Source organism: Octodon degus, unplaced genomic scaffold (genome assembly GCF_000260255.1).
Source record: "Octodon degus isolate 3935 unplaced genomic scaffold, OctDeg1.0 scaffold00022, whole genome shotgun sequence".
In the NCBI taxonomy this organism is placed as follows: domain Eukaryota; kingdom Metazoa; phylum Chordata; class Mammalia; order Rodentia; family Octodontidae; genus Octodon; species Octodon degus.
Genome location: NW_004524598.1, coordinates 15718127 through 15730889, shown reverse-complemented (window position 1 = coordinate 15730889; position 12763 = coordinate 15718127). Strand labels below are relative to the sequence as shown.

At 43.8% G+C, this 12763-nt stretch overlaps 1 protein-coding gene across 2 annotated transcripts in view; it reads left to right on the top strand.

The window, feature by feature from the left end:
- Rwdd2a (RWD domain containing 2A) overlaps positions 1–2376 on the top strand; it is a 3220-nt gene extending 844 nt beyond the window's left edge. Inside the window, exons 2-3 of one of the 2 annotated variants that reach the window (XM_004628259.2) lie at positions 173–488; positions 1428–2376. In XM_004628259.2, coding sequence (XP_004628316.1) covers positions 288–488; positions 1428–2096 — 870 coding nt within the window. In that variant the 5' untranslated portion in view covers positions 173–287 and the 3' untranslated portion in view covers positions 2097–2376. Of the gene's footprint in view, positions 1–172; positions 852–1427 lie in introns of those variants that run through there. The other variant, XM_023711972.1, reaches the window with a different exon arrangement.
- Positions 2377–12763: the final 10387 nt, after the last annotated feature.

The window sequence follows — 12763 nt, the reverse complement described above, 5'->3', positions numbered from 1 at the left end:
TGTCACCTGTGTTCCTCTACGTGTCTGGAAGCAATAGGGATCTACGTTAGTGGATATCTTGTGTGTGTGGCGGGGGGGTGGGGGTGCGGGGGGGGGGGGGGGGGGGGGGGTCCTGTCTTAGATTCGGGCATCCGGAGATTAAAGCAACGGTGTAAATGTGTCTGTGCCCTAGTGGAACTGCGCGCTGGGAAAGGGATCTTCGAGAAATTTTCCTGAACACCAGCGGACATTGTTAAGCCCAGAGTCCCCAGGCTTTTCCAGGTTTCCAGGCAAGAGGATTCTGAGACATGTCGGCTTCAGTGAACGAAAGCCTGCAGCTTCAGCTGTTGGAGATGGAAATGCTGTTCTCTATGTTTCCCAACCAAGGAGAAATAAAACTTGACGATGTAAATGCCCCGAGGAATATAAAGAGATATTTAGAAGGCACAAGGGAGGCACTACCAGCAAAGATTGAATTTGTGATTACGCTTCAGATTGAGGAGCCCAAGGTGGGTGCCTTCTTTTGTTTCAGGTGTTGCTAAGTGCCCAGTTTTTTACTGAAACTGCTGCATGGCCGTCCTGTTCAGGAAACCAGTTTCCAGATGCGTGTTCTTCTACTTGTTTGCAAGCAAAACACATGACATGGGCTGCTCTGTAAATAGTCTTCAGTAAACATCGCGAATTTTATATGAATATGCACACCATTTAAACAAATACGCCCAGTCCTTTTATTGAAATTATCTTAGTTTTGCACTCCCATTCTGTTTACTCATCCAATGTCTTACCGTTCCACTTAGTGCAGATTGCCCTAACAAGTGCCATGATTTTCACAAGCCTAAATACTACATGTAAACACACTGGCTTTTAAGAAGGTAATGAATGTTTTTGGACTTTTTAAATTGCACCATATGCAGAAAGCAAATAATTTGAATGTGAAAAATGAATTAACTTCCATTTTCTCATTTATCTGCAAATAAGTAGCACAGAGTAGGTGACACTGGACTGGTCACTTGAGAGCTGTTTTGCCTCCTCTCTAGTCATCCTTCAGCTGTTATGCTGAGGAAGCTACCTGCCTCATTAGACTGTATTCTATCCAGAACTTTATGGTGGTAACGTGTCGCATGAGTGAAATTACGTACTGCCTATATGTAGTGATTTTTGTTCTATTTTTGTCTAATGTATTCTTTACTAGGCTCTAGAACTCATGAAAATAGTAGTGTCTAATTCTTCACTACCGTATACCAGCACAGGACACCTAGCATATGTAGTTCAGTAAGTATTAAAAAGAATGAATGCTTAAACGTAAAGAATTGTGCACATAAAGTGCTTGGTAGATAGCTGACAACAGCAGTGACGACTGTTCCCTTTATCCAAGTCATGCCGTTGCAAATGATGAACTAGCTTGTATGGTCTCATGGTATTTAACTCTGTTGGATTTTAATTTTAAGGTGACAATTGACTTGCAAGTAACCATGCCTCACAGCTACCCCTATGGAACACTGCAGCTGTTTGCTCGGTCATCTGACCTTGATAGACAACAGCAGCTACTTCTCAACAATGGCCTCACTTCTTATATAGGGACTTTCGATCCAGGTGAGCTCTGTGTGTGTGCAGCAATTCAGTGGCTCCAGGACAATGGCGCCTCCTATTTTCTAAACAGAAAGCTTGAGCAGGAACCATCTGCCCAAGCAAAGCCAGTCAAGAACACATTCCTCCGGATGTGGATCTACAGCCACCATATCTATCAGCAAGACCTAAGGAAAAAGATTTTGGAGGTGGGGAAAAGGTTAGATGTGACTGGATTTTGCATGACAGGAAAGCCTGGTATAATCTGTGTGGAGGGTTTCAAGGAGCACTGTGAGGAGTTCTGGCACACGATTCGCTACCCCAGCTGGAAGCACATTTCCTGTAAGCACACAGAGAGCATGGAGACCGAAGGGAATGGCCAGGATCTGCGCCTTTTCCATTCTTTTGAAGAATTACTCCTTGAGGCCCATGGCGACTACGGATTAAGGAATGACTATCACATGAATCTAGGGCAGTTCTTGGAATTTCTCAAAAAGCACAAAAGTGAACATGTTTTCCAGATATTATTTGGTATCGAGAGCAAAAGTTGACTCCTAGGAAGTTACTTAGGTCTGTGCTTGTCATTTCCCTAAGTCAGTGTTTCTATTAATAAGACCAAATTAAAAAGGCCAGTAGCTATGTAGCAGCTTCAGTGAGAACCCTAGCTCCAGCATTTCACAGGCTTTGTAGCTGTGTAACAGTGCAACTGTGATGTTACCTGTAGTTACCAGTGCAACTGTGATGTTACCTGTAGGTTACCAGTGCAACTGTGATGTCACCTGTGTTCCTCTACGTGTCTGGAAGCAAAACATGTAACACTGCTGTCATTTGAAAACTATTTATTTATAAATAAAAATAGTCCATTTAACCAGTGAAGCTTGATCTGATTAAGGAGTATAAAACCACAAGTTAATGTTAGAAGTACAACTGCAAGCTGGGCATGGTGGCAAACGCCTGCAATCCCAGCATTGGGGATGCTGAGGTAGGATCATCGGAGTTGGAGACTAGCCTGAGCTACAAGGTGAGCTCAAGATCAGCCTGAGCTGCCGACTAAGACCATCTAAAAAGCCAAAGGGTAGGGCTGGGGGATAGCTCAGCAGTCTAAGCACCTGCCTAGCAAGCGCAAGCACCTGGGTTTGATCCCCAGGCTTCAGAACCCTTGATGTACTGTGCCAGTCACGGAAACCAGGCGTGGTGGTGTACATGTGTAATCCCAGCACTGGGGAGGCTGAGATAGGAAGATTATTGTGAGTCTGAGCTACGTAGTGAGACCCTGTACCACATAAATAAGTAAAAGATTAAATGAAAAAGTCAAACTGCAAATATGAATTCATAAATAGGAACAGTTCTCTCTTTCATAGCAACTTCCATCATTGGAAATCTAAATCAAAGAGCAAATGACAATAAAGGAAAAAGCATGTGGCTACTACATTTCACCCTCTATTTCAAGTGTATTATTTTACTAACACAAGATAATAGCAATGATAGAGAAATCTTAGTAATTAGGTCTCAAGAGCAAAGGTAACCTCCGTGCTGTTTATGTCAGTTTGTTAGCGACAGCCATCTTCTTAGGGCTGTACCCAGTACTCCTCTGCTTTTTCCCAGTTGCCCACAGCCGTTACACAGTACAGTATGGCGTGAGCATGGAAAGGTCCAGCGAGGAGAGCTCATGATGACCTTGTGGAGAAGAGTCACAAGGTGCCAAGGCCCTTACTGTATCTCTTATGAAAACTCCCAAGTTCCATCTTCGACTACAAAACGAGAGCTGACCTTCATGATTCACTCCCTATTGAAGTGGCTCTTGCCAGTCCTGTCATTACTAGGTAGCCATTCTCCCCTAAGATTTTCCAGGAAACACTTATGTGCAGAGACGTGTCAGAGTGGCCTTCCTTAGCCCTGCTGCCTGTCTCCATGGAGCAGTTCATCCTCTCGCTGAGGCCAAGTACCCATGATGGCCTCATCCCTTAGGATCCTGACATAAGTGATGGGCTTGGGTGACAGGAAGGCAGAATTCCGGGTGCTCCTTACAGTTCTGCTGTGTGTCAGTGTTGCACACTGATGACACAGCCCTTCCTGGTGTTGCTGTTAGGCCAGGAGGCAGACATGTCCTCATGCGACAGTGGACACATTAGGGGCCACAGCCCCCGCACTAGCAGACTGCCACGCCTGTGAAGCTTCACCCTGGGTCTACCTGGCAGCTTGGGTTAAGTTTCTTCTCAAGGCAGTGTTCAGCCAGGGCCCTGGTGCCGAGCCTGCCCCACTGGGGTGAGCTTCGCCGATCATGTATTTTTATTTTTAGGATTTATTTGGTACAGGGTCTTGCTACACAGCTTGGACTCATAGTGATTCTCCTGTCTTAGCCTCCCCAATGCTGGTATTACAGGCGTGTGCCACCACACCCAGTTTTGGGGCAGGCATGGCAGGCCTGGAGTTCTGGGACCTGCATGTCATAAGGTACCAGGGATCAAACCCAAATCCTTGGGATTGCCAGGCAGGGACTTGGACCGCTCAGCTATCTCCCCAGCCCCACTGCCCAGTCCTCATGCTGTGGGCTCACGCTTTACGTATACACAAAAGGAAGAAATATAATTACATTGCCAAAGATTCACTACTCAGCATGTACTAGGACTAATTAAAACATGACAGCACTTGTTTTCCACATAAACTCCCCAAACTATCACTAAGTGAGATTATTTGTGACACTTTCTTAAGTCTTAGACAGATACAAGTTCATTAACCTTTCATCCTTTGAAATGACACAGTATGTGCTTTATACCTACTTCACAGAGGTTTTACCTATGATTAATAATCATTACAGAAATATAAACAAATTTTTAAAAAATATGGTATGGAAAAAGTTTATTTACATAATAAACTCAGGCCTAGGAACTTCACTCTTTCTGGAACTTTCTAATATTTCAGGACCTGCTTTTACATGCCAAATATACTCCTATAATTTTTCCTATTTGGAGCAATAATAGACATTTATCATGAGAGAAGCATAGCTTTTCATATATATATAAATTCAAAAGTCATCTTTGTGTGTACGCTGATGGTTATGATTGACCATCCTGAAGGAGTGCACACAACACCTCCTCCTGCCCTCAAACAGCCCTTCCTTGGGAAATTGGCTCCTCTTTGTAGAGTTTAGAGGGAGAAAATGACTGGAATCAACTGGGGAAACCTGCTTATTTATAAACACCGCAGTGGCTTTTTAAAGCTCACTGAATTAAAGTTTATTTTTCTTCTCCATCCTTATTGGTCTATGTTAAATGTCCTAAGCTCTCAACTATCCTAGGAGTTGAGAATACTTGCACAGTTACGAAGTGACCCACTGAGTTGGCAGGTATGAACAGGGACCTCGAAAACATTCCTGCATTAAATAGACAATCAAGATTTCTTGATAGTCCACATGCCATCCATCACAGAGTTTGAATAGATCTTCAGGGTGCCCACATGAGGTCGTCACGGAACTTCTTTGAGCAAGGTAATTTTTCATTTGCTTTTTGACCTCACATAGCCTAGTAGTGAGTCAAAATGTTATTTCTGAAGAGGGCATGGCTTTATGCAGAATCTCGCTTTGGCACAGAAAACCTGAGCCCCTTGGTTCTCCTTAGGGTCCACATAGTACAACAGACATCACCGCACAAAGCTTTTTCTGAGTCTAGCAAAAGCAAAGATCATTTGCATGAACACACAAATGGTCTTGAGGAGTGTACCCAAAATTTAAAGCAGTCCAGCAGCACCAAGTGCTATCCTCAGTAACAGGGAACAGAACACACAACTGTTCCCCAGTACGGAGGGCACGTGCCAGGTGCCTGACACTGGGCCTTCACAAAACTTGGGGCAGGTGGCAGGTTGCTGTGTTTGCATGGCGTCTCCCTTCCACCCTCTAGCATATTTCTTACCAGGCACCAAGGGGACACAGGCACTTGTGCGTCTACATCCTGTCTGGAGAGCACCGTCAGCGTGTTGGGCTGGCAGGTGTTAGGACAGCGGTGAGATGGTTAAGGTCCAAACCAAGAATGATATTCCAACCCAGACAGAGTTCCTGTGATGCTGAAAATCAATGACCTATGTTGCTTATTGAGATACAGCAAACTTTCTGTTGGCCTCTACTGGAATAAAGGCAAAACAAAAGCATGGACCAAATTAAAGCTCCATACTGATCCACTCCAAGAAAGACAGCTTATCTCTCAGCAGCTGCAGTTGAAGTTATATCTGATTAAGTTTCTCAACATGTACTGTCACTCTGAAAGCCATGTGTCTCCTGCATAGGTCAGAGATGACTGAGGTGTGGTCTGAATCACATCCCTGCTGCTTTTAAAGCCTTTGAGACTCTGTAAATCTCTTGGTATCTCCTACTAGAGTAATCCTTTATTCATGAATCAGAGATCCACTATGAGGATATAGCCATAGAAGATACTGATTTTTACATAATAAACACCTACAACTTTATCCATCAATTAAAAAGATATTTTCAAAGGAATCAACTGAAACTCTATTGGGAGACTGACTAAAGGATGGGTTTAGTGGTGTACTGTGTATGTCCCACATAGCACAGAGGGATTTGCCATATCTCAATAGATTTCCATCTACTAACAACACAAAATCCAAATGATATTTCTACAATAATAAAAAAATAATTATACTAGCCCCTCTCATCACTTTATCCACCATACTCCTCCCTATAACACCCCTACTAATAATTCTAAGCTAAGGAAATTAGGTTAACAAGACCAAGAGCCTTCAAAGCCCTAAGTAAATATATCACTATTTATTTCCTGATAAGAGCTGCAAGACTGTAAACTCACATCATCTAAATGCAAATCAGACACTTTAATTAAGCTAAACCCTTTCTAGATTGATGGGATCCTAACCCATGAAAATTTAGTTAACAGCTGAATACCTTAATCAACTGGCTTCAACCTACTCTCCCGCCCTGTAAAGAAAGAGGAGGGCAGGAGAAGCCCTGGCAGGTTTGAAGCTGCTCCTTTGAATTTGCAATTCAATATGATTAATCACCTCAGGGCTATGGTAAAAAAAGGAGTATAACCTTTATCTTTAGATTTACAGTCTAAGGCTTAAATTCAGCCATTTTACCACTACTTATGTTTATTAATCGGTGATTATTCTCTACAAACCACAAAGACATCGGCACTTTATATCAGAGACCCCATAAACTTATACTCAGAGCTGGGCCCAATGTCCCCTAAAGGCTCAATAGCTGCCTTTCTAAAGTATTTTGTTACCCTAGTCAATGGAAGCCTCAGAGGAAGATTCTAGAAGCATCACAAAGTTCATTTTAGGGGAGGGTCTACATGGCTTGAACATGGATTTGGTCCTACATTGGGCTGGCATTCACCTGTTATGTCAGCAGCTGCTGTTGTTACGTCAGGTTTTTTTCTTGGTCAGCACTTATACAATTGCATAATTTTTTGAGCATCATTTCAGGCCAAGGGGCCCCTTGATTAACTCTCCACCAATAAAACTTTCTATGGGCCAAACAGTTCTGATTACTTTTCATCTCCTTATGTTATGATAACTGTTTCCACCTTGTGATGAGTTAATAAGTGCTTAAAAAAAAAAAAAGATGCTGCTACTAAGCCCTGGTCAATTTCAAGATTCTGATGTCTCCACTGAAATATGAAAACCACGTTAACCTTAGCATTTCCCACAGGCCTTCACAGCATAGCGCGAGTTCACTAAAATGCTCTCAGTGGGCTCTGCTGTTTCCCTCACCGATGAATCTATTTCTGAGAGAAAGGAAGGGAGTCACTGGTGAGTCCTCTCAGACTTAGTGATTGGATCTTTAAAATAGGAATAGTCAGATTGTACACCAAAAATTCACTCCAATATTGCTACCTTTGTAAGGCTTTCCTTTCCTTTATATTATTTCTAGCAATGTCTCCACACTGATTTTCATTGCATGTAGGCCTCTACTAAGCCCATGTTTCACTCACCAAAGTGAACGTCATGGCTGCAGCGGCTCAAGGCTGCCCCGAAACCACAACCTGTGGCCAGCGCGCCCTTGCTGGTTCGAAGTTAGCATTCTGCTTCCCCCATATGACACTCTCAGAATCCCATACAATTTCCTCAAGAGTTGGAGAATATAAATGGGCAAAGTACAGAATTCTTTTGTCCCGAGTCTTCTCCTCGGTCTGTCCTCTTAGCTGTATCCACCCCTGCCCTTCTCCATGCTGCAGTGTGCCTTTTTGTATACAGCGATAATGAAAAGTAATCTGGAAGAAGGATGAGGTAAACTATCTTCCCCTTGCAGGCTAACCATTGTCAGGTCAGGACACTGGAGGATCTTCACGGCAGGAACCACCTCTTTAGACAGGAGCTGCTAATCTGATGAGCAACAAAGAACATGCTGTGGTGGATCGCTAACTGGTGGTCAACTCTTTTAACCCAGTTGAATTAAACTAGCCTGGTGCTGGGTGTGGGAGGCCCACCTGAGGATTACTGCCAGCAGCATAGAAGACAGAACAGGAGAAGCTGGCTAAACGCTGTTAGGGATGCTGTTTGGAGGAGCTGCAATCCTCTCACGCTGCTCTGCTGGAGGACCTTGTCATGCAGGCACGATGGGAAGCTCGGGTCCTCATCTTGAGCATCACTTCCTGGCGCCAGGGAGGAAGATGGTGCACTGCTCAGTCTCATGAAGAAGCATGTCACATTGGCTTTCCTGATGGGAACTCAGCTTTCCTCACTGCTGGAGGAGCTCGGGACCTCACTGTTGCTGAGGATGGCTGTGGCACTTTTGGGGGCGCTCTGGTGCTTACCTTGAGCATTGCTTCCTGGCTCCAGGTCAGATCCCTCAGCCTGATGCATAGATCCTTCATCCCAGTGGCAGACTTTCTAACTTTTACCACTGACCTTTGGGCCTTTCCATCCCAGATCCATGAAGCAGGCCTGCATGAGACTTTGCTATGGTCTCTCGGCCTTCAGTTGGACTTGTGGGAGGCATCTTTCTGAGCTCTAGGTTTTCAGCTGGACTCTTGCAGGATATTAGGATCCAGGCCCTCAGCTGGAGTCTTTAGTGCTCGTGTGTGGCCAGATTTCCTGCACTTTTTGTATATGATTCTTGGGTGATTCACTATAAAATAGTACTATAAATGTGTCCTGTACCATATTGTTTGCCTTGCAGAAACCCCAAATCATGATGCATGCCAACTACCCAGCTTGCCTTGGACTCAGGAGAGTTCTAGGGCGTAGGACGTCCAGTGCACAAAGCTAGAGTATGGGCTATTGTAATTCCAGGTGTCCTCACAACTCCAAATCCCCCTACCAAGAGATCTTTGTTCCAAACCTGCTGCTCTTGGGCATGACTGGAAGAAGGATGCTGGTTTTCTTTCTGCCTCACAATATTAAGAGAGCAACGCCTTCCAGCAAAAACATAGGGACTTGTCTAGTTAGTAGACTGAAGTTGAGTCTTTGAGCCTGAATTGTCTCTCCCCTCCTGCAATACCCCATTGTTCTTACTACATTCTGAAGCAGTCTTTCCTTTGTGAGAATCTTTATGAGATTCACTGTGCAACTTCTGATTCTTACTTAAGGCCAAAATGACCATGAAAGTTAAGTGTTGAATCACTTCAGGTCATACAGCCAGTCCGGACAACGCAACGGAAGACCCTCATGACAGAGGACTTCCAGAACTGCTTCAGAAATCGGTACAAATGATGCAATAGGTGTTTAAGGTGACAGGGAGCCTGCTGATGGGGATTAACAGTGATGTCTTGTACCGTAATAAAAATGTTCTAACTTCATGTATTCACTGGATTTTTAGATCATTCCTATAGTTTATATTTATCCCTGGAGCTGTGAACTTATGTTCTTTTCTTTAAACTTTTATTAGGATTTTATTCTATTTTAACTCCTTCAGTATCATTTTAACTTTATAATTTTGTATTATTTTTAGTAATTAGAGGTTACAATATGCTTTCATAATGTATTATAATATTCTTTGACTTACTGCAGGTTTGTAGGTTGTTTATAAAGTATATATTAGTTACTAAAATATTCTTTAAATTAATAATATACTCCTTTATGAATAATGTAAACTGTACAACAGCACAATTCCATTAATCTCTCATTTTCTCTTTGTCCTATGCTCAATATATATTTTACATCTACATATTTTGTTTTTGAGATACAGTCTCACCGTATAGTTCAGACTGGGCTTTAATTCACGTAGCCCCAGGCTGGACTGGAACTCCCAGCAACCCTCCTGCCTCAGCCTCCCCAGTCATAAGCCACCATGCTCGGCTTCCTACGCATTTTTCTAAAACGTACACGCATTATGTGTTTCAAATGTCCAGGAGTCTCATTCTCCTTATGGTCACCCCTTGCAGTATTCCACTTGCTCCTGTGGACCCGTGCTTCCATCCGGGATCAATCTCGTTCATCCTGAAGAGCTTCCGTCTGCAGTGTAGCTCTGCAGGCTGTGGAACAGCTCTACTTTCATTTATCTGAAAGGCTTCCATTTCTGAAGGACATTTTCTCTGTAGGAAATTCTAAATTATCAGGTTGGGGAGATAGCTTGATGGTTTAAGCACCTGCCTGGCAAGTGCAAGGACCCAGGTTCGATCCCCAGTACCTCACGCTATGCCAGCCCCATGCCAAGCCAGCCACTGAAACCAGACATGGGGGCGCACGCCTGTAATCCTAGCACTGGGGAGGCTGAGACAGGAGGATCACTAGGAGTCTGAACTGCACAGTGAGACCCTGGACCAAACATATAAAAAAATTAAAAAATATTTCTTAAATTATCAGTTTTATTCCTTCAGCACCTTACAGTCTTTCCATTATCTCTCATTTTTTTCCCACTAAGAAGCTGGCTATCGTCGTTGTACCTCTGAAGGTATCACACGTTCTGTTTAGCTGCATTTAGATTTTCTCTCTGTTCTTGACCATCAACGATCTCAGTGAGGTATTTCTAGGAATGTTTTTCTAGTCCTGATCCTGCTTGGGGATTGCTAGCTCTTAATCTGTTGGCTGATGTTTTTGAGGAAATTCCTTTCAAATATTTATTCTCCAATAGCTGTCCCCGCTCCTTCCAGCCCTCCAAGTGCAAATATATTATATCATTTCACATTAGGCTCTCTCTCTCTCTCTCCCCTTCTATTTCTCATCTCTTCCTGGCTCAGCTGGGGTAGTTTCTAATGACCAGCTTTTGGGGACACTGATCCTTTCTCCTTCTGTTCAGCCCATTTAATTTTAACCAAGCAATAAATCTTTAATTTCAAATACTCCATCTTTCAGGTTTAAAATACATATTTAATTCCTTAGATATTCCATTTTATGAGGAACTCCATCTTTTCTTCAGCTTGGTCTCCTCCCGATTTCTCGAGCACAAGTAGAACCATCACTTGGCTCTCACGTGGGACGGTGCTCTGGGTGGCCGGTGGATCCACCGCCGCACTAGGGAGTCACATTTCTCTGCTTTTCTCTGTGTAGTTTTGCTTTTAGGTTGCACAGGAGCACCAGATCCAGAGCACTCTAGAGCCTGCAGTCAACACTGAGCTGGGCACATGGTGTCATTCCTCGGGGAGGTCGCGTGAGGGACAGAGAATCGGGAACTTCCCTGCCCAGGCCGGCTTTCAGCTTCAGTTAGCTCTTTAGACTTCTCAAAAGAGGACGCATGCTGTGCATGTATTATAGAGGCGGGATTCTATTCTTCTACATACATTTTAAAATGCATTTGCTTCCCTGGAAACTCCAACTGCAAATGGCTTTTTGGCAGAGATGTTGCTACGTGCTTAAAATCTGTCTCATCTTGTGTGTTGTCCTAAAACAAAACAAACTGGAACAATCTTCCTCAGTGTTGTCTAGCTACAGCTTCGGGGCCATGGGACTCGTGGGACTCCCCTCAGCTGGCAGAACACAGGCCGAAGCGGCTCTCCGATAAAACCTCCCGCGCTAACCCTGCGCGTCCTTGTCCTCCCCTCCTCAAGCAGGCGCAGGCGACACGGAGGTGGAGTCAGCCGGGCACCATGTGTCAGGGCCTCGGCCCGGGGGCCACCGCGGCAGCGAGCCCAGCCGGCCTACGCAGCACCGCGCTGAACTGTCGACTGCTGTGAGGAGAAGTAATGACTTCATGGAAGGCACTCCCACCCGGGCACAAGCTCGCTATCTGTTCACAGCTTTTATGTATTGTAATAACATTTCATCTTTTCATCAGAGGAAAAAATTGTCATCTTATGTCTATGATGATTAGAAATTACAACTGTTTGCCTGTGCTATCTAAATGTCCAGTTGATTCCTACAGAGAAGTGGTGGTTTCTAAGATACTTTCGTACATGGCGAAGCTGAATTCTTTTTTTATTCTCAATAGCTTGTAAAGCTGATGGCTGTGTATACAGACACAAGCTATAAAAGTAATAGTAACTCTTGCACCTGTTATCTGTCCCAGTACTGAACCTGAACCCAGGAGCTTCTCGCTGGGTTCAGAGTCAGCAGAAGGTTCTTTCCCCAGCCCATTTTTAGCTTTTTATTTTGAGACAGGGTCTCAGCCACCACTGTCACTCTGGTGGGCCTGAACTTGCCACCACCTGTCTCAGCCTCCCAGAGTGCTGGAACGACAAGCCACAGCCGGCGGCTATTCCATTCCTTTCTCATACTTCTCTCTATGGCCTCCAGTTAAATCATCTGAAACAACAACTAACAGTAATGGTTTTCTTAAAGCCTTTAGTGCATTTGGTTGGCTGGTATTTTAATATCTTTCTATCTCTGTTTATAAAGAACATAGCTCTAGCATTTTCTTGTTTTCTGTTGCTCATTGCTCATGCTCTCTCCTGCCTCGGGATATGTGCATCTGGTTACATCCTCTGCCTGACATCAATCAATCAACCTCGATCTTTCTCCGTCCCTGCGCTAATTCCTACCGCTTTCTCTCTCACATTACTGCTTTAACATTTATTCCCTTTCAGTAAATGCTCAATCTATAAAAATAGTTAAGTAAGTTAATTTTCTCATCTTCAGTCTATTCTTCCTTCCTAATTTGCATGCCTGGTGTATTAAGAGGAGCTGGTAAAACTGCGTGTGTTTTCTCTATTTTACTGAAACATTATTTATTAAAATAGTTTTGAGTAATATTTCCTACAGACTTAGACTTCATTTTTTGTTTGTTTGAGGCATGGTAGCTATAGTTCAGGCTGTAGTTCAAACTCAAACAGGTAGCCCAGGTTGACCTCAAACTTGAGACAATCCTCCTGCC